Source organism: Canis lupus, chromosome 25, assembly GCF_003254725.2.
Source record: "Canis lupus dingo isolate Sandy chromosome 25, ASM325472v2, whole genome shotgun sequence".
NCBI lineage: Eukaryota > Metazoa > Chordata > Mammalia > Carnivora > Canidae > Canis > Canis lupus.
Window position 1 is genome coordinate 18,173,650 of NC_064267.1, and position 22,674 is coordinate 18,196,323.

At 36.6% G+C, this 22,674-nt stretch overlaps 1 protein-coding gene and 1 pseudogene across 1 annotated transcript in view; one reads left to right on the forward strand and one right to left on the reverse strand.

Annotated features, from left to right (window-relative positions):
* Nucleotides 1–22,674, reverse strand: part of LOC112669570 (translation initiation factor IF-2-like) — a 44,289-nt gene that overhangs the window by 12,317 nt on the left and 9,298 nt on the right. The window contains exon 4 of the mRNA XM_049100801.1: nt 8,656–8,701. Within this exon, the coding sequence (XP_048956758.1) occupies nt 8,656–8,701 (46 nt within the window). The remainder of the gene's footprint in view (nt 1–8,655; nt 8,702–22,674) is intronic.
* LOC112670230 (U4 spliceosomal RNA) lies at nt 8,920–9,085 on the forward strand (annotated as a pseudogene).

Sequence of the window (22,674 nt, forward strand, 5' to 3'; positions counted from 1 at the left end):
TGCATTCTTGCCAGATTTGGTATTGTCAATGTCCCAGATTTTGGCCATTCTAATAGGGGTGTGGTGATATCTCATTGATTTTATTTGCATGTTCATGATGACATAATATGGAACATCTTTTCATATGGTTATTTTCCACCTATATATCTTCTTTGGTGAAGCCTCTCTTAAGGTCTTTGACCTATTTGTTAATCAGGTTGTGTGTTTTCTTATTGTTGTGTTTTAAGTATACTTTGTCTATTTTGGATAACATTTTTTTTTATCAGGTAAACCTTTTGCAAATATTTTCTCCCAATCTGTGGCTTACTTTTCTCATTCCTTGATGTTGTCTCTCCTAGAGCAAAAGGTTTTAATTTTAGTGAAGTTCGTCTTACCCATTACTTCTTCCCTAGACTGTACCTTTGGTATTATATCTAAAATGTCATCTCTGTACCTAAGGTCATCTAGTTTTTCTGCTCTGTTTTCTTCTTGGAGTTTTATAATTTTGCATTTTACACTTAGGTCTGTGATCCATTTTGAGTCATTTTTATGAAGGGCATGAGGTATTTGTGTAACTTTTTAACTTTTTATTTATTTATTTTTTGTATACGGATACCCAGTTGCTTCAGCACCATTTGTATTGTTCCATTGCACTGCCTTTGCTGGTTGATTTATATTCATTAAGGTCAGTTTCTTCTTTTTTTTAAGATTTTATTTTTAAGTGATTTCTAAACTCAACAAGGGGCTCAAATTTACAACCCAAGACCAAGAGTTATAAGCTCTACTGACTGAGCCATTCAGACACCCCATTCATGAAGGTCAATTTCTGGGTTCTATATTCTGTTCCATTGATCTCTTTTTCTATTTTCTTGCTAATACCACATTGTTTGGATTATTGTGGCTTTGCAGATGTTGAAGTGAGGTAGCATCATTTCAACTTCGTTCTCTTTCAGTATTGTGTTGGCTATTTTGGACCTTTTTGCCTTTCCATATAAACTTAAGAATCAGTTTGTTTGGGTGCCTGGGTGGCTCAGTCTGTTGAACGTCTCAAGTGCTACTTTTCAGTATTATCTTGGTTTGAAAAGTACAAAATTCTAAACAAAAACTGTACTACCGATGGTAGCTGTTCAGGAGCACACAGCTGTGGCTACTATGCCCTGAAATAGCAGTAGTTCTCAATATAGTTTATAAATGTTTGTCAGCCTGTAAAAAAAAAAAACAAAACCTTCTTGCCTTTTAAATTTATAGACATAAAGTAGAATAGTGATTACCAGGAGCTGGAGGTGGTGGGAATGAGGAGTTATTGCTTGATAGGTGTTGTTTCTCTCTCTGGGATAAAGAAGAAGTTCTGGAGGTAGATAGTGATAATGGTTGTGGATGTACAATCCAATAATAATGTAGTGATAATGTGGATATACTTAATACCACTTAAGTATGCACTTAAAAATGATTAAAATGTTAGTCTTATATATATTTACCACAATAAAAAATATAATAAAAAAATAGAAATAAAAAGTGCCTGCCTTCAGAGTATTCGCATTCTACTGAAGAAACTTCAGATTTTACTCATAGCAATGAAAATCCATTGTTCTGAGTCTTTAGATTACAAAATCTGATTTTAAAAGTATACTATTTATTTATCATTTAGGCTGTTTTGTAGAAAACTGTTTGTAAGGGAGTAAGAGTAGAAGCAGGGTGAGAGATGAATGTGGCTTTGCCTAGCAGGGCAATAGTGGTGATGTACAAAAGTGGGTATATTGGGGATTTTAGATGAATGGGGCAGATCTACATTACTCTCAGGGGAAAAAGTTTGAAGATATACTGTTAAAAGATAAAAACAAGGTGCAGAATATTACAAAGTTTGAATTATCAGTTATGTCCAAAAGAAACATATATGTACTAAATGTTTCATATAGGTACATATCCATGTATGTAATACACAGGAAACAATTTGGTATTATAGAAGAAAATACAGAAATATAGGATAAGGGTTAGAGAGGTATCAAAGCCATTTTATCTTTTTGTATTAAACGTTTTCTTTACAAAGAGAATTTATTCATATATTTAATGTGTAAGTAAAAATTAACTTTAAGAAAACTTTAGAAGGACTTTTGGAAAACTGGTGGTAATAGTGATATACTTTTTTATTCTATCTATATCCCCCATAAAACCACACAGGATACTCAAGAGAATGAGAAGATAAGACAGACTTGGAATAAATATTTGCAAAAGACATACATCCACATAGGACTGTTATCCAAAATATACAAAAAACTCTTAAAACTAAATTAAAAAATAAAAAAAACAATTTAAAAATGGGCAAAACCCTGTAAAAATATCTACTGAAGAAAATATACAGATGTCAATTAAGCATTTGAAAAGGTGCTCACCATCATCTCATTATATGCAAATTATATTTGCATATAATGGGAATTGCAAATTAAAACAACAATGAGATCTATTAGAATGGTCAAAATTCAAAACACAACACAAAATGCTGGTGAGGATGTGAAGCAGCAGGAGTTCTTATTCATTGCTTATAGGAATGCAAAATGGTACAGCAACTTGGGAAGACAGTTTGGCAATTATCTTAGTCTTTTTTAGGCTGTACAACAGAATAAAATAGACTGAGTGGCTTGTAAACACAGAAATTATTCCTCACAGTCCTTGAGGCTGAGAAATCCAGGATCAAGGTGTGGGTATGTATGTTGTCTGGTGAGGGCCCTTCCTGATTCACAGCCAGGAATCTTCTCACGGTGTCCTTATTCAACAGAAGAGGTGAGGGAGCTCTCTTAGGTCTCTTATATAAGGACATTAATCCCATTTAAGAGTACTTCAACTTCCAAAGGCACTATTTCCTAATTTTATTGCATTGGGGTTTGAGAGTTCGACAAGAATTTTTAGGGGACACAAACTTTCAGTTTCTGGCAGCAGTTTCTTACAGAATTAAATATACTGTTTTGTTTTGTTTAAGATTGTATTTTTAAGTAACCTCTACATTCAATATTAAGCTTGAACTCACAATCTAAAGATCAAGAGTCACACTTTCTGCTGACTGAGCCAGCCAGGTGCATCAGAACTAAATATACTCTTATCATAGAACCCAAAAGTCACCCTCCTTGGTATTCACCCAAATGCGATGAAAACTGATATCCACACAAAACCTACACATCTATGTTTATAGCAGCTTTATTCATAATTGCTAAAACATAGAAACTTATCCCTCCGTAGATGATAAATAAACGATGCTACATTGAGACTATGGAATGTTATTCAGTGCTAAAAACAAATGAGCCATTAAGCCATGAAAAGACAGAGTAGTCTTTTTTTTTTTTTTTTTTAAGACAGAGTAGTCTTAAGTGTATATTGCTAAATGAAAAAAAAGAATCTGGAAAATTACATGTTTTATGATTCCAACTATATGACATTTTGGAAAAGACAAAACCACAAAGATAGAAAAAGTAAAAAAGTAGTTACCAGGGGTTGGGAGAGATAAATACGAAGATTTTTAGAGGGTGCCACTATTCTGTGTGATACTATAATGGTATATATATGTCTATCTTTATACATATATCAAAACCCATAGAATGTGCAACACCAAAAGTAAACCCTAAGGGGATAAATTGCAGACTTTGCGTGATGAGGATGTATCAACAACATAGGTTTGTAACAAATATTCCACTTTGGTTCATGTTGTTGATAGTGCTGAAGAATGTATGTGTGTGTGTGTGTGTGTGCATGTTGGGGCAGTGAGCATATGAGAAATACTTATAGTTCCATGCAATTTTGCTGTGAACCTAAAATTGCTCCAAAAAGTAAGGTCTATTTTTTTAAAATGGGGGTTCCTCCAAAAGCTAAATATAGAATCACCACATGGCCCAGTCATGCCCTTCTTCTGTATAATCCAAAGGAACTGAAAACAGGATTCAAACATATACTTGTACACCTATGCTAATAGCAGAGTTATTCACAAATGCCAAAAGATAGAAACCACCCTAATATTCATCAACAGAGAAATGAATAAACAAAATGATGAGATATGATTCAGTTACAAAAAGGAATGAAGTCCTTACACATGCTACAGCATGGATGAACCTTGAAAATACGCTAAGTGGACTAAGCCAGACACAAAAAAGGACAAGTATTTTATGAATTCACTTAAATGAGCTATCTACAATAGGCAAATTTACAGACACCTAGTAGAATAGAGGTTACTAGGGACTGTGGGGGGAAAAAAACCTGAGAGTTATTGCTAACTGGCTATTATTTGGGATAATGAAAACAAAACATAGATATCTAAACCAAAGGAAATAGATATTCTAATTTAAATGCTATTGCCATGCCCTTTTAATATATTTTAACAGTTTTAAGTATACTCCTTGGCATATTCTAATCTACTTGGGTCAAAACAATCCTAATAGGATTGAAAATACTGATATCCTGTTGATAGCTGTTGACATTTTATGAAAAGATGACAAGTATATTGCATGCCAAGGATTTAATGACAAAGACTGCTCAAACCTTGAATATAAAAAGCAAAATCAAAAATCGTATCTTTGGGATGCCTGGGTGGCTCAGCGGTTGAGTGTCTGCCTTTGCTCAGGTGGTGATCCTAGGGTCCTGGGATGGAATCTTACATCAGGCTCCCTGCTCAGCAGGGGGTCTTCTTCTCCCTCTCCCTCTGCCCCTGCCCCCTGCTATGTGCTCTCTATCTCTATCTCTCTCAAATAAATCAATAAAATCTTTTAAAAAATAAAAATAAAGCTTATGTGCTCTATTGAAAAAGAAAAAGCCCACACAGAACTAGAATGAAAAAAAAAAAAAGAATCCTTGAATAACATCTACAATAAAATTAAGTAATGCAGGGATCCCTGGGTGGCTCAGTGGCTTAGCGCTTGCCTTCAGTCCAGGACATGATCCTGGAGTCCCGGGATCACGTCCCACATCAGGCTCCCTGCATGAAGCCTGCTTCTCCCTCTGCCTGTGTCTCTGCGCCTCTCTCTCTCTCTCTCTCTGTCTCTCTCTCTGTCTCTCATGAATAAATAAGATTTTTTTTAAAAAAATTAAGTAATGTAGCAATTCCATGGCTTCAAAACATAAACAGATAGCAACAAACCACCAAAAACTGCTAGAGATAAATGGTATCAGTATCTGTGCAAGAGGAAATAGGGAAGAAACAGAGCACCAGAGAGAACTAAAATCCTCAATTACTAAGTGACATTCATTGGGAAACTTCCGTGAGTAAATTTGAGAATAAAATCTGAAACTCCAGCATATTGCACAAGGTGTCTTCAGAAAGATAAAAAGGTAATGAGAAAGATGGTCTCATAAACTCTCAAAAATAACTCTCAAAAATAACTCTCAAACTCTCAGCAAAATCTCTCTTCATGGGAGTGTTAAGATTTAAGCAGTAGATGGGCAAAGAACACAAAGGAAAAAGAGGATACAGATAAAACAAAGTAGAGAGCAGAGACAGGATCAGAATATCTCAGAAAGCAAACTGCCATATATTGTGACTTTTCATAAAAACAAGAGGGTCACCTGGGTAGCTCAGCAGTTGAGCATCTGCCTTTGGCTCAGGGCGTGATCCCAGAGTTCAGAGATCTAGTCCTGCATCCAGCTCCGTGCAGAGAACCTGTTTCTCCCTCTGCCTATGTCTCTGCCTCTCTGTGTCTTCTCATGGATGGATAGATAAAATCTTTAAAAATAATAATTAAAAAAAAACAACAGAAGATGGCACTATAGAGCTGTAAAATTAGCAAAATAAAATTAAATTTTACCTCTTCTTAAAGTTTAGGAAACCGATTTATTTTATTTTATTTTATTTTATTTTATTTTATTTTATTTTATTTTTTTGGAAACCGATTTAAAGTAAAAATAAATAATAGAAGCAGATCCATGTTAAATCTTATGCAATGTTAATGTACTTTGTTAAAATAAAGATTAAGAAACCAGAGAAGTTCCCAAAGGAACATAAAAAGACATCAGGAACGTATGCTTGTAAAACAGATGGAAACAACACCCTAATACTTCAAAACTAGTTAAAAGACATTAGAAATTATAGAAAATTGAAAGAACAACATAAGAACCAGAAAAAAACAGAAATGAGGTAACAGAATTCAGAAAAGAATCACTTCAGGAACAAAGAAAAAAACTAAAAGAAACACAAAAGTGAATAAACACTGTAAAATGTCCTAAGAGAAAAAGGAGGAAAATCAAACAGAAATGAAGAAAGAGATGAAAAATATTCAAGAGAAAGTACAAAAAAAAAAAAAAAGAGAGAAAGTACAAATGTAAAAGACAAGCAATGAAGATTTTATACATATATAAATATAAGGCCACAGTAAAATAATATATAGATTTTATAAAATAATGAAATATATAACATAATCATATATAATGTATAGTATAATTACATTTTAATATATATCTCATAAGAGTCATCAAAGAAACAAAGTAAGTAAAAAGAATAAATATTTTTAAATATATTTCAAAAAAAAATTTTAAATATTTTATTTATTTTAGAGAGAGAGAGAGACTGACCAGGAGGAGGAGCAGAGGGAGTAGGAGATAATCTCCATCAGACTCCTTGTGAGCACAGAGCCAGATGTGGGGCTCAATCCCATGGCCCTGAGATCATGACCTGAGCCAAAATGAAGAGTTGGATGTTCAATTGACGAGCCACTCAGTGCACAAATCTGGGAAAATTGACCCTGGATGACAAACACTGAAACATATTTTTAAAAATTATTAGACTTTAGGGGCACCTGGCTGGCTCTGTCAGTAAAGCATGCAACTAACTCTTGATCTTGGGGTTGTGAGTTCAAGCCCCACGTTGATTGTGGACCCTACTTTAAAAAAATTTATTAGACTCTTTAAGAAAAAGAAAATATTCTTTGGAGACCCCAAGTACAAGTGATAAAAGAAAATTTATTGTCACCAGGCATTCTTGATAGCAATACCTTATGCCAATAGACATATATTTAAGATAATCACAGAGAAGAATGTGAGCCAGTCATCTCATAACCAGCAAACTTAATTTTCAAACATAAAGGATGTAGAGAAATGATCAAAAACTTGCAGGGAAAAACTCAGAGAATATTGTTGCTATGAACCCTTTCTTCCACTCGATCTTAGCCAAAAGGCCAAGAAGTGATGAACTCTTACTTCCAAATCTACTAGAGAATGATCTTTGGACAACCATAATGGCTGGAATGACATTAATTAACATAAAGAGAATGGTGAGGATTGAATTTTTTTTTTTTTGAGGATTGAATTTAATGTAGAACTAAATATATTTTTGGCATTAAGGAAGAGAGTATAGTATTTCATGAATATATGCGCTAAAAATCAGATACAACAAATGTAGAAACAATGGATAAAGGAAAACAGGCAAACACATTTAAAAAAATTACTTTCAGTAATTATGTTGCTATTTTTTGAGTCTACTTTATGCATAATATCGGCTATAGCATATGAAGTATTACATTATGTTCTAATTATATTACTCCTAATGTCCTTGAGAATAAATATTTTCCCTGTGAGAGAAAAAAAAACACAGATCTAAAATAGGATAGTTTCCTGAAATACCTTTAGTCCTAAACTTGAATTGATAGTATCAGTTTGAACTCATGAAATACTTCATGTTTGCAGGCGTGGGAGGATAGATAGAGATACAGATTTCCTAGCTCTGTCTATTGAAGAGAGAGGACTAGAAAACTGATTTCAGGCTTGGGCAGGAAATGTACAATGTCTTGTGACTCTCAAGCCAGTGAGGACACAATCCAACACTATTGGAGTTATGTTTAAATTACTTGAAAGTCAAATTGAAGAGGCTTTCACTTGACAAAGATAAGGCAATATGAGCAATAAATAAAATAATCCCGTTAGACTGAAACACATTTAATGTATTTAGGACCATTAGGTCATCATGATATTTCTTGGAAAAAGTACTGGATACAAGGTCCTTTTACTTGTTGAGTTGTAAGAGTTCTTCGTATATTATAAATAATAGACCTTCTTAGATACGCAATTTGCCAATATTTTCTCCCTTATGATAGGTTGTCTTTATACTTTCTCAATAACTCCTTTTGATACACATTTTTAATTTTGAAGAAGTGCAAATTGTAATCTTTTAAAAAATGTTTGTTTATTTAAGTTATTTATTTATTTATTTATTTATTTATTTATTTATTTATTTAAGTAATCTCTACATCCAACATGGGACTCAAACTCATGACCCTGAGATCAAGAGTTGAAAGTTCTTCCAACTGAGCCAGCCAAGGGTTCCTCAGATTATAATTTCATTGTTCAGATTTTGGTATTGTATCTAAGAAACCACTGGAAAATCTGAGGTCATGAAGATATGACCTGTGTTTTTATCTAAAAGTTTTATAGTTTTCACTCTTTTATTTAGGTCATTAATCCATTGTGAGTTAATTTTTATATGTAAATCACTTGTAAAAATGTACGAATTTCTTTTTTTTTTCCATTTAAATATCCAGTTGTCCCAGAAACACTTGTTAAAGAAACCATTCTTTCTCCATTTTTCCAGAGAAAATAGGTTAGAAAAAAAAGTGTAGGGAAAAAAAAAAAAGCATGGATGAACCTTGAGGACATTATGCTAGGTAAAATAAGCCAGTCACGAGAAGACAAATATGGTATAATTCCACTTACATGTCAAAATCATAAAGATAGACAGTAGAATGGTGGTTGCCAGGAGCTGCGGGAAGGGGAAATACGGGTTATTGTTTAATGGGTATGGAATTTCAGTTTTACAAGATGAAATATGAGAATAGATGGTAGTGATGGTTGTACAGCAATGTGAATGTATTGAATGCCTCTGAACTATACAGTTAAAAATGATAAGTTTTATATTGTATGTATTTTACCACAAATAGAAAAAAAGAAAGAAAAAAATAATTTTAAAATGTGTCCATCAGCCTTGCACAGTGGCAGTATCGTAGCCAATGAGGTTTATCTGAGGCGCGATTATTGCTAATTGAAAGATGTGTCCATCAGGAGTTCCAAAGGGAAATATTAGAATTGGGGTGAGGCAATATTTTTAAAAAAACAGTTGAAGAATTTCCGGTATTAAAGAAAGATATGCATCTCCAGAATGAAAAAGCATACTTAATTCTGAGCAAGATAATTAAAAACAAATCCTTGTCTAGACAATCTGGGGTAAATGGCAGAACATTTAAGACAAAGAAAAAAAACCTTGAGAGAAATTAAAATGTTTATACAAAAAAATCAAATTAGAATAATTAGGGGAAGCCCCAGTAGCTCAGTGGTTTAGCGTCGCCTTCGGCCCAGGGTGTGATCCTGGGGACTCGGGATCGGTCCCGTGTTGGGCTCCCTGCATGGAGCCTGCTTCTCCCTCTGCCTGTGTCTCTGCCTCTCTCTCTCTGTCTGTCATGAATAAATAAATAAAATCTTAAAAAAAAATTATAAACTTCTCATTAGATTCAATCGGTATCTGAATATGATTCAATAGCATAGTTGATGTGCTGGGGAAAATAACTGTCAATTTAGAATTCTATACCTGCTTACTTAAATGATCCTTCAAGAATGAAAGCAAATAAACACTTTTTATGGCAGAGATTGAGGGGGTTTACTTTTCACAGACCCTCACTGAAAGAACTAATAAATGAGACACTCCAATAAGCAGGAGTTTTTTAAAAAGATTTCATTTTCTTAAGTAATCTCTACACCCAATGTGGAGCTTGGACTTACAACTCCAAGATCAAGGGTCATATGCTCCACTGAGTCCCCAGGCACCCCAATCAGCAGAATTTTAAATGGAAACCAAAGAGTGGTATTCGGGAAGCAATGGCAAAAAAAAAAAAAAAAAAAAGAATATGTGTATATATTTTGGAAAATATAATAACTGTGTACAGCATAAATAAAATAATAGTAAGAATCATGATTAGTCTGAAGAAAGTTAAAATTAAGGTAACCTTTTAACAAAGGACCTAGGCAATTTGGCATCAATGGATCATAAAGCCATAAGGTAAATGTGGATGGAAACTTTTATAATGGGTGAACCAACCTGACATCACCTAGTTTAGTAATCAATTTATTGCTTGTCAGCTTCACATTCACCCTTTGCCTACTCCATGAAATGGATTTGGGTACTTTGTTTTTCCTTCTCCAACTGGCATAATGTTAAATGGGTCAATAGATAGTGCTGAGGAGTTCATTACAAGAGGAAACAGTTTTGCATCTGGTCCAATTGTTTGCTCACCAAGCTTCTATAGTGCTTCCAGAGCCTGTTTCCTGCAACATGTGTGGCTTCTCCAGAAGCAAGCTCCCACAGTGTTTGCAACTTCTACGTGGCCTAGTGCCTGCAGTAAATGGTGACCAGTAGCACCCGACTGGCAGAGTGAATTTCAGCAAGTATAGAGGGGGGATTTTTGTAAGTTGCATTGCCACAACACTAGGAATTCTAGTTAAGTTCCAGTGGACAGATTTCCAGAAAGTTCCACTGGTGGTGCATCACCATAGTGCATTCTCTGCCATTTTGTGAGTTATGGTCATGGCCCACTCAATAAAGTCTGAATTTTACCCTGGCAAGGTGAGGGTGGGTAGGGATGTCTTCCATGGGCACTCTATCTTAGTCGTAAACGTAGTTGCTGTCCCTTATATCTGACATTCCTGTTTTTTCTAGCATTCTCTTCACTTCTTACTAGCCAATCCCTTGTTATTACAATCTCCTGTTGTAAGGAAAAGGCCAAACTGCAAGGTCTGAGGAAACAGTTCCCACAAGAATTGTCCTCACCTCTGACAACAATTATGAGTTCAGGGGGTTCCCAAACGCACCCTCAAGTTTTAGTAACTTGCTGAACGATTCATAGAATTCACAGAAAGTTATTACATTCACAGTTTATTATGGGGAAAGGATGTAGGTTCAAAGCTACCAAGGGAAGAGATATATTAAGCAGAGTCTGGGGAGGGTCCAAACACATATCTGGTTGTTTTCTCCATGAAGAAACATGGATAGTGTTGTCTTTCCCAGGCACAAAGTATTGCCAATCAAGGAAGCTCATCAAGTTTTTGATGTCCATAGTTTTTATTAGTGATCAATCACATAATGCCCATGAGCCCCTTTCCAGTAGCCAGAATAATACCTAGAGTCTCTATTTCTTCCCCAGGAGTCCCAGGCTCGAGTCCCACATCGGGCTCCCTGCATGGAGCCTCCTTCTCCCTCTGCCTATGTCTCTGCCTGTCTCTTTCTGTGTCTCTCATAAATAAATAAAATCTTTTAAATAAAATAAATCCAAGAAGAAATAAGAATATGTTTTTAAGATTTTATTTTTAAGGGGTGCCTGGGTAGCTGAGTACTTAATTGACTAATTAAGTATCTGACTCTTGATTTCAGCTCAGGTCCTGATTTTAGGGTTGTGAGATCAAGCTCAGTGGGGGATCTGCTGGAGATTCTCTCTCTCTCCCTCTGTCCCTCCCCCTGCTCAAGTCCTTGCTCATTCTGTCTCTCTCCCTCCAAAATTAAGTAAATAAATCTAATTTTTTTTATTTTTAAGTAATCCCTATATCTAATATGGGGCTTGAACTTAAAATCCTGTTGTACCCTGAAAATAGGAATATTTTTATTTTTATTTATTTATTTATTTTTAAAGATTTTATTTATTTATTCATGAGAGACGAGAGAGAAAGAGAGGCAGAGACACAGGCAGAGGGAGAAGCAGGCTCCATGCAGGGAGCCCGACGTGGGACTCGATCCTGGGTCTCCAGGATCAGACCCTGGGCTGAAGGCAGGTGCTAAACTGCTGAGCCACCCGGGCTGCCCCCCAAAAATAGGAATATTTTTTAAACTTTTAAAGAAATTAAATCAATAACCAAAAGTCTCCAAAAAGTAACAGTTTCCGATATTTTTAAGATAATGTTTTTTATTTTGAAATAATTTCATACTTATAAAGAGTTGTATCTGTACAAAAATGTCCTGCATACTCTTATACTCAGATTCATTGCTAACATTTTGCAACATCTGCTTTGTTGCTTTTCTCACCATATATGCACATGTTTGTTTTTTTCCAGAATGATTGGAGTCAGATGCAGACATAATGTTGTTTTGTCCTTAAATGCTTCAGCATGTATTAAATTACAAGGGTATCCTCTTTCATAAATATAAATGAATTATCAAAGACATCCAGATGGCCACAGACACATGAAAAGGTGCACTCATCATCAAGGAAATGCAAATCAAAGTTGCAATGAGATATCACCTCACACTTGTCAGAATAGCCAAAATAAAAAACACAAGAAACAACAAGTATTGGCGAGTATGTGGAGAAAAAGGAACTCTTGTGCACTGTTTTTGGGAATGCAAACTGGTACAGCCACTCTGGAAAACAGTATGTAGGCTCCTGAAGAAACTAAAAATAGTCAAAATGAGCACAAGGTGATGTGTGGAAATGCTGAATTACAATATCATACACCTGAAACTAATACAACACTATATATTATCTAACTGGAATTAAAATAAAACTTACACTAAAAATAGAATTACCATATGATCCAGAAATTCCACTAAGTATTTACAGAAGGAATACAAAAACATTAATTCAAAAAGATATATGAATCCCTATGTTTATTGCAGCATTATTTATAACATCCAAATTATGGAAGCAACTCAAGTGTCTATTGATGGATGAAAGGACAAAAAAAGATACATATATATAGATATATAGATATATGTCTCAACATGGATGGAACTAGGGGATACAATGCTAAGTGAAATTAGAGAAATACCATATGATTTCACTTATATGCATATTTTAAGAAACAAATGCCCAACGAAAAAAGAGACAAACCAAAGAAACAGGCTCTTAGGTATAGAGAACAAAGCAAAGATACAGCAAAGAGGATGGGATGTTACTCTTTTAATTAGGTTGCATTATGTATGGATCCCTCTCTGCAGATTGGAGACAGGTACTCTTTGCTGGCTCAATGAAGTAAGTAGCCATTTTGAGGAAGTCCACATGGCGAGGAACTGTGGGCAACATCTAGGATTTTCAGTCGGACTTCTACCTGACAGCCATCAAAAATCTGGGGCACTCAGTCAGATGGCCTCAAGGAAATGAATTCTGTAAACACCTGAATGATTCCCCAGTCAACACTACAGCAAGTATTGGCGAGTATGTGGAGAAAAAGGAACTCTTGTGCACTGTTTTTGGGAATGCAAACTGGTACAGCCACTCTGGAAAACAGTATGTAGGCTCCTGAAGAAACTAAAAATAGTCAAAATGAGCACAAGGTGATGTGTGGAAATGCTGAATTACAATATCATACACCTGAAACTAATACAACACTATATATTATCTAACTGGAATTAAAATAAAACTTACACTAAAAATTGCAGCCTTGGGAGACTCTGAAGCAGAGGACCCAACTAAGCCATACCTATAGTTTCTAGCCACAGAAACCGGGGAATAACACTGCCTTTAAAAGAAGAAGAAAAAGAAGAAGAAGGAGAAGAAGAAGGAGAAGAAGAAGAAGAAGAAGAAGAAGAAGAAGAAGAAGAAGAAGACGACGAAGAAGAAGAAGAACAAGAACGAGGAGGAGGAAGAGGAGGAGGAGAAGGAGAAGGAGAAGGAGAAGGAGAAGAAGAAGAAGAAGAAGAAGAAGAAGAAGAAGAAGAAGAAGAAGAAAATTAATTCTTTCATTGTTATTTAGGACATAAGTCCAAAATCAGGTTAACTGGCCAAAGCAAGGTGTTATCAGGGCTGTGCTTCCTCTGGAGGCTCAAGTAAAAAATATAGTCCTTACCATTTCCAGCTTCTGATGAATATGACATGTCTTAATTTGTAGTGATATCATTCTAATATTTACCTCTCTATGGTCACATTACTTTCCTCTCCTCTGTGTGTCAAATCATATTATAAAGATCCTTCTTTCGGTAGCCCGGGTGGCTGAGTGGTTTAGCTCTGCCTTCAGCCCAGGGCCTGCCTGATCTTGGAGACCCGGGGTTGAGTCCCACATTGGGCTCCCTGCATGGAACCTCTTCTCCCTCTGCCTGTGTGATGTTAAAATATCAATAATTAATATTATTATTAAAATAAATATTATATAATTATTAATATTATATAATATATAATATATTATAATATTATTATAAATATTATTATAAATATTATAATATTTATATAATATATAAATATTATTAAAATAATTAATAATATTATTAAAATAAAATCTTTAATATTAGATTTCTCTTTTTCTCTTTCTCTGTGTGTCTCATGAATAAATAAATAAAATCTTAAAAAAAAAAGATCACTCTTAATAAGGATACATGTGAATGCATTTAGGGCCCACACTGATAATCACATACTGTCCCTTTTTCAATGTCTTTGATGTAATCACATTTGCAAATCTCTGCCATATAGGAAACATTTACAGATTTTAGGGATTAGGTTATGCAGGTTATTATTAGGTTTCTTGGTTTTTTACACTATTCAAATTGCCTATTTATCTTATATGATTTTGGCAAATTGTGTCTTTTGAGGAATTAGTTCATTTCACCTATGTTATCAAAAATTGTGGTCATGGAGGGTTTTTTTCTTATTAAACTTTTTTTAAGATTTTATTTATTCAGGAGAGATATAGAGATAGAGATAGATAGAGAGAGAGAGAGAGAGAGAGAGAGAGAGAGAGATAGGAGACACAGGCAGAGGGAGAAGCAGGGTCCCTGCAGGGAGCCCAACGCGAACTCCATCCCAGGTCTCCAGGATCAGGCCCTGGACTGAAGGTGGCGCTAAACTGCTAAGCCACCGGGCTTCCCATTTTCTCATTAAACTTTTGTTTTAATGGGTCTCCAAATTCTGTGACAGATTTTTGGTCATTTCCATTAAAAAGTACTGATTTTAAAAGCTAATAACTTAAAACTGCCACACACACACAGAAAAAAAAAAAAGGTCCACAGAACATTCTCCTTTCCTTCTGTAGGTTTTACGATGCATTGTTATAATTAATTAGTCTTTTACTATTAAACTTAAATGGCTAATTGACACAGAACATCTGAGGCAGTTCTTCCACTGCTGATTAAGACTGGGGTGGTGGTGAGCGGGGGAGGGGGTGGAATCCCTGGGTGGCTCAGCGGTTTGACGCCTGCCTTTGGCCCAGGGCACGATCCTGGGGTCCCCGGATTGAATCCCGCGTCAGGCTCCCAGCATGGAGCCTGCTTCTCCCTCCTCCTATGTCTCTGCCTCTCTCTCTCTCTCTGTCTATCATAAATAATAATAATAATAATAATAATAATAATAATAATAATAATAATAAAAGACTGGGGTGGTAGGGGGCAGCCCCGGTGGCTTAGCAGTTAGCGCCGCCTTTAGCCCAGGGCATGATGCTGGAGACCCAGGATGGAGTCCCATGTTGGGCTCCCTGCATGGAGCCTATTTCTCCCTCTGCCTGTGTCTCTGCCTCTCTCTGTCTCTCATGAATAAATAAAATTAAAAAAAAAAAAAAGACTGGGGTGGTAGGTATTGGGGATAATATTCATTTAGCATTCTGAGCTTTCTGGGCAGACTTGGTGACTTTGCCAGCTCCAGCTGCCTTCTTGTCCACTGCATTGATGACGCCCACAGCGAATAGCAAACGGCCCAAAGGAGAATAGTCAGAGAAGCTCTGAACACATAGCTTTGCCAGGAGCCATATCAACAATGGCAGCATCCCCAGATTTCAAGAACTTGGGACCATCTTCCAGCTTTTATCCAGTACGACGATCTATCTTCTCCTTCATCTCAGCAAACTTGCAAGCAATGTGAGCTGTGTGACAATCCAGCACAGGTGCATATCCAGCACTGGTTTGGCCTGGATGGTTCAGGATCCAGGCCGTGAAGCCAGCTGCTTCTATTGGTGGGTCATTTTTGTTGTCACCAGCCACATTGCCACGATGAACATCTTTGACAGGAAAAGGAAAAGGAGGGAAACTAAGTGGAGAAAAATTAGAGAGGAAGAGAAACCATGAGAGACTCCTAACTGTGGGAAACAAACAAAGAGTTGCAAAAGGGGAGGATGATGGGGGGATGGGGTGACTGGGTGACGGCACTAAGGAGGGCACTCGATGGGATGAGCACTGGGTGTTATACTATATGTTGGCAAAGTGAATTTAAATTTAAAAAAATTTAAAGATTTTTAAAAATTTATTTATTCATGAGAGAGGGAGAGAGAGAGAGAGGCAGAGATACAGGCAGAGGGAGAAGCAGGCTCTATGCAGGGAGCCTGACGGGGGACTCGATCCGAGGACTCCAGGACCACACTCTGGGCCGAAGGCAGGTGCTAAACCGCTGAGCCACCCAGGGATCCCCCTAAATTTTTTTAAATACCAATAAAAACAAGAATTATGCTAAATCTATTCTGCCTGTGTTCTATAGATGGAACAACAAAACCTGGATGACATCATATCTATTTACAATGTGGTTTACTGAATATTTTAAGCCAACTATTGAGACCTATGGCTTAAAAACAAAAAAGATTTCTTTCAAAAATATTACTACCCACTAACAATGCACTTGGTCATCTAAGAGCTCTAATGGAGATGTACAATAAGATCAATGTAGTCTTCTTCATGCCTGCTGACACAACATCCATCCTGTAGCCCATGAGTCAAGAAGTAATTTTGATTTTCAACATCTATTCTGCGGATTCCATGGACCAAGGAGTAATTTCAACTTTCTTTTCAAAAGATTTTATTTATTTTTGTTTATTTGACCGAGAGAGAAAGTGCACAAGCAGGGGAAGCAGCAGGCAGAAGGAGAGGGAGAAGCAGGCTCCCCACTGAGCAAAGAGCTCAATGTGGGGCTCAATCCCAGGATTCTGGGATTATGATCCAAGATGATGGCAGATGTTCAGTAGACTGAGCCACTCAGGCACCCCTAATTTTGATTTTCAAGTCTTACTTCAGAAGTACCTTTGATAAGGCCATAGCTGCCATAGATAGGCATTCCTCTGATGAATCTGGACAAAGTAAATTGAAAACTTTCTGGAAAAGATGCACCATTCAAAATGCCATTAAGAACATTTGTGATTCATGGGATGAGGTCAAACTATCACAATTAACAGGAGTTCAGAAGTTGATTCCAAACCTCATGGATGACTCTGGGTTCAGAGTTTGAAGACTTCTGTGGAAGAAGTAAGGCTGATGTGGTGGAAACAGCAATAGAACTAGAATTAGAAGTTGGAAAAAAAAAAAGAAGTCGGGTCTGAAAATCTGACTGAATTGCTGCAAATTCATGGTAAAACTTGAACAGATATTGAGTTACTTCTCATGGATGAGCAGAGAAAGTGGTTTCTTGAGACGGAATTTACTGCTGGTATAGATGCTATGAAGACTGTTGAAATGACAACAAAGGGGGTGCCTGGGTGGCTCAGTGGTTGACCATCTGCCGTTGGCTCAGGGCATGATCCTGGGGTTCTGGGATCGAGTCCCACACCTAGCTCCCCACAGGGAGCCTGCTTCTCCCTTTGCCTATGTCTCTGCCTCTCTCTGTATGTCTCTCATGAATAAATAAATAAAATCTAAAAAGAAAAGAAATTACAACAAAGGATTTAAAATATTACATAAGTTTAGTTGGTAAGGCAGTAACAGAGTTTAAGAGGACTGACTCCACCCATGGGTAAAATGCTATCAAATAGTATCACACGCTACAGAGAATTTATTCATGGAAGGAAAAGGCTATTGATGTGACAAACTTCAACATTGTCTTATTTTAAGAAATTGCCACAGACACCCCAACCTTCAGCATCCACCACCTGACTAGTCAGCAGCCATCAACATCCAGGCGGGACCCTCCACCAGCAAAAATATTACAACTTTCTGAAAACTCAGATAATGGTTAGCATTTTTTAGCAATACAGTATTTTTTTGTTTTGTTTTGTTTTCAGTATTTTTAAATTAAGTATGCACATTGTTTTTTAGGCATGATTCTATTGCATAATAATATTTTAAAAATATTTTATTTATTCATGAGAGACAGAGAGAGAGTGAGAGAGAGAGGCAGAGGGAGAAGCAGGCTCCATGCAGAGAGCCTGATGTGGGAATTGATCCTGGGACTCCAGGATCATGCCCCGGGCCAAAGGCAGCCACTTAACCAGTGAGCTACCTAGGATTCCCCAACATAGTTAATAATCTACAGTATAGTGTAAATATAACTTTTATATGCACTGGTAAGCAAAAAAATTAATTTAACTCATTTTATTGCAATATTTGTTTTATCGCAGTAATCCAGAACCAAATCCACAATATCTCCAAGATATGCCTGTATTTCTCTACTTACTTTTGGTCTGGTTGTTCTATACATTAATGTGAATAGTGTATTGAAGTCTCTAACTATTATTGTGCAACTATTTCTCCTTACCAATTTGTCAGTTTCTGATTTATATAGTTGGATGGACGGTCTCTCAGTGCATAAATCTTGATAATTATTGAATCTTGTTGCTGTACTGAACCTCATATTTATATATAATATCCTTTATCTCTACTGTATATTTTGTATTTACAGTCTATTTTTTAAAGATTTTATTTATTTATTCATGTGAGACACAGAGAGAGATTGAGAGGCAGAGACACAGGAAGATGGAGAAGCAGGCTCCATGCAGGGAGCCTGACCTGGGACTCCATCCCAGGTCTCCAGGACCACACCCTGAACTGAAGGCGGCGCTAAACCGCTGAGCCACCCGGGCTGCCCTATCGTCTTTTTTTTTTTTTTTTTTTTTTTTTTCCCTACAGTCTATTTTGATATGAGTTTAGCCATTCCTCTCTTTTGTTTACCATCTGCAAGGAATATCTTTTTGCATCCTTTTACTTTCAACCTTTTTGTGTTTTTGAACCTAAAATGAGTCTGTTATAGAAAGCATAGCATATGTTTTTATCCATTCTGCCAATCTGTGTCTTTTGAGTGAAGAATTTACATTTACATGTAATTACTGATAAAGTGGGACTGAATTCTGTCATTGTATTATTTGTTTTATATTTGTCCTATAGCACTATTATCCTTCACTTTCTGTGTTACTGCTTTCTTTTTGTTTAATTTATGTAGTGAAGTGTTAAAATTCCTTTCTCATTTTTTGTGTATATTCCATAGTTATTTTCTTTGTGGTTTCCATGAGGATTACATTAACATTCTAAGTTATAACACTCTAATTTGAATTTATACTAGCTTAACTTCAATAATGTACAGAAACTGCTCCTCTACAACTTCATCCGCACCCTTTTCAGTTGTTGTCACAACGTCACAACAACATTCTCCATTGTTTGCTCAAAAACGTAAACTAAAAATTGTTTAAAATGCATTAGTCTCGGGATCCCTGGGTGGCGCAGCGGTTTGGCGCCTGCCTTTGGCCCAGGGCGCGATCCTGGAGACATGGGATCGAATCCCACGTCGGGCTCCCGGTGCATGGAGCCTGCTTCTCCCTCTGCCTGTGTCTCTGCCTCTCTCTCTCTCTCTCTGTGTGACTATCATAAATAAATAAAAATTAAAAAAAAAAAATGCATTAGTCTCACGGGGACACCTGAGTGGCTCGGTGGTTTAGCGGCTGCCTTTGGCCCAAGGCGTGATCTTGGAGTTCCGGGATCGAGTCCCATGTCGGGCTCCCTGTATGGAGCCTGCTTCTCCCTCTGCCTGTGTCTCCCTCTCTCTGTGTCTCTCTGTGTTTCTCTGTGTCTCTGGTGAATAAATAAATAAAGTCTTAAAAAAATACATTATTCTCATAAATTATTTTTTGTGTTTTTATTTAAATTCCAATTAGTTAATATACAGAGATATATTAGTTTCAGGTGTACAATACAGTGATTCAGCATTTCAATACTTCACCTGGTGGTCATCATAAGAGTAATCCTAAATCCCCATAACCTATTTAACCCATCTTTCCACATATTTCTCTTCCAATAACCATCAGTTTCTCTATAGTTAAGAGTTTATTTCTTGGTTGGACTCTCTCTCTTTTCCCCCTTTCACTCATTTGTTTTCTTTCTTAAATTCCACATATGAGTGAAATCATATGGTATTTTTCCACATGGACAGTCCATCAAACTATATAAATCTTTCTCTGATTATTTTGCTTAGCGTATTACTCCAGCTCCATTTGTGTCATTGCACATAGATTTCACTCTTTTTTATGGCTGAGTAATACTGCATTGTATATATTCAGTATGTACATACACGATATATACACATACACAATATATACATATATATATACCATATCTTCTCTCTCCATTAATCAATCAGTGGACACTCAGGATTTTTCCATAATTTGGCTTTTTTAGATAATGCTATAATAAACATTGGGATGCATGTATCACTTTGAATCAGTATTTTTGTATTTTTTTTTTTTTTAAGATTTATTTATGAGAGACACAGAGAGAGAGAGAGAGAGAGAGAAAGGCAGAGACACAGGCAGAGGGAGAAGCAAGCTCCATGCAGGGAGCCCGACGCTGGACTCGATTCCCAGTCTCCAGGATCACGCCCTGGACTGAAGGCGGTGCTAAACCGCTGAGCCACCGGGGCTGCCCAGTATTTTTGTATTCTTTGGATAAATACCTAGTAGTGTGATTGCTGGATTGTAGGATAGTTCTACTTTTAACTTTTTGAGGAACCTCCATACTGTTTTCCTTTTTTTTAAATTTGTTTACCGCAATTTTTTTAAAGATTTTATTTATTCATTCATGAGATACACACAGAAAGAGGCAGAGACACAGGCAGAGGGAGAAGCAGGCTCCACGCAGGAAGGCTGATGTAGGACTCTATCCTGGGACTCCAGGATCACGCCCTGGGCCAAAGGCAGGCACTACACCGCTAAGCCACCCAGGGATCCTCCTCTCCATACTATTTTCCATAGTGACTGTACCAGTTTGCATTCCTGCCAACAGTGCAAGAGGGGTCTCCTTTCTCCACAACCTCATAACATCTGTTGTTTCTTGTGTTGTTGATTTTAGCCATTCTGACAGGCATGAGCTGATAGCTCATTGTAATTTTGATTTGCATTTCCCTGATGATGAGTGATGTTGAACATCTTTTCATGCATCTGCTGGCTATCTGGATATCTTCTTTGGAGAAATTCTGTTCATGTCTTCTGCCAATTTCTTTCTTAATTGGATTATTCATTTTTGGGGTGTTGAGTTTTTAAAGTATTTTAAGTATTTTGGATATAACCCTTTATTGAATATGTCATTTGCAAATATCTCCTCCCATTCCATAGATTGCCTTTTAGTTTTGTTGATTGTTTCCTTTGCTGTGCATAAGCTTTTTATTTTGATGAAGTTCCAATAGTTTATTTTTGCTTTTGTTTACCTTGCCTCAGAGGACATCTAGAAAGAAGTTGCTAGAGCTGAGGTCAAAGAGATTACTGCCTGTGTTCTCCTCTAGGATTTTTATGGTTCCAGGTCTCACAATCAGGTCTTTAATCCATTTTGAATGTATGTTTGTATGGTGTAAGAAAGTGGTCCAGTTTCATTCTTTTGCATATTGCTGTTGAGTTTTCCCGGTATGTTTGTTGAAGACAGTCTTTTTCCCATTGAATATTCTTTCCTGTTGTTGAAGATTAATTGACCATATAATTGTGAGTTTATTTCTAGTTTTTCTATTCTGTTTTGTTGATCTACGGGTCTATTTTTGTTTCAGTACCATACTGTTTTGATTACTACAGCTTTAGTAGTGATGTATGTAACTTTATGTTCAGAACTATGATGCCTCCAGCTTTACTTTTCCTTTTCAAGATTCCTTTGGCTATTCAGGTTCTTTTGTGGTTCCAAACAAATTTTAAGATTGTTCTAACTTGGGCAGCCTGGGTGGCTCAGCAATTTAGTGCCACCTTCAGCCCGGAGCCTGATCCTGGAGATCCAGGATTGCGTCCCATGTCAGGCTCCCTGTGTGTGTGTGTCTCTCATGAATAAATATATAAAATCTTAAAAAAAAAAAAAAAAAGATTGTTCTAGCTCTGTGAAAAATGCTGTTGGTATTTTGATAGGGATTGCATTAAATGTGTAGACTGCTTTGGATAGTACAGACATTTATTTTATTTTAAGATTTTATTTATTTATTCATGAGAGACGCACAGAGAGAGAGGCAGAGACACAGGCAGAGGGAGAAGCAGGCTCCACGTAGGGAGCCTGATGTGGGACTGGATCCCTGGACTCCAGGACCACGCCCTGGGCGGAAGGCAGGCGCTAAACCACTGAACCACCCAGGGATCCCCAGTACAAACATTTAAACGGTATTGTTCTTCCAATCTATGAGCACAGAAAGTCTTTCCATAGTCTTCTAAATGATTTAGAAAATAACATTTAAGTTTGCAAACCGGGACTCCTGGGTGGCTCAGTGGTTGAGCATCTTCCTTTGGCTCAGGTCATGATTCTGAGGTCCTGGGGTCAAGTCCCATCAGGTTCCCCCTTGGGAGTCTGCTTCTCCCTCTGCCTGTCTCTGCCTCTCCGTGTCTCTCATGAATAAATAAATAAAATATTTTTAAAAATTGCAAACCAAAGCTCCAGTAATACCAGCATTTGCACTAATAATTGTTTATTTTTTCTGAAATGTAGTAAGTAGTCTTTTAAATCAGGTAGAAAACAAAACAATGGTTTGTATACAATAACACTAGCCTTTAAATCATCCTTGTATTTACCTTTTTTGAGATCTTTCTCTATACAGCTTATGCCTAATGTCTGCTTATTTCACAGTGAAG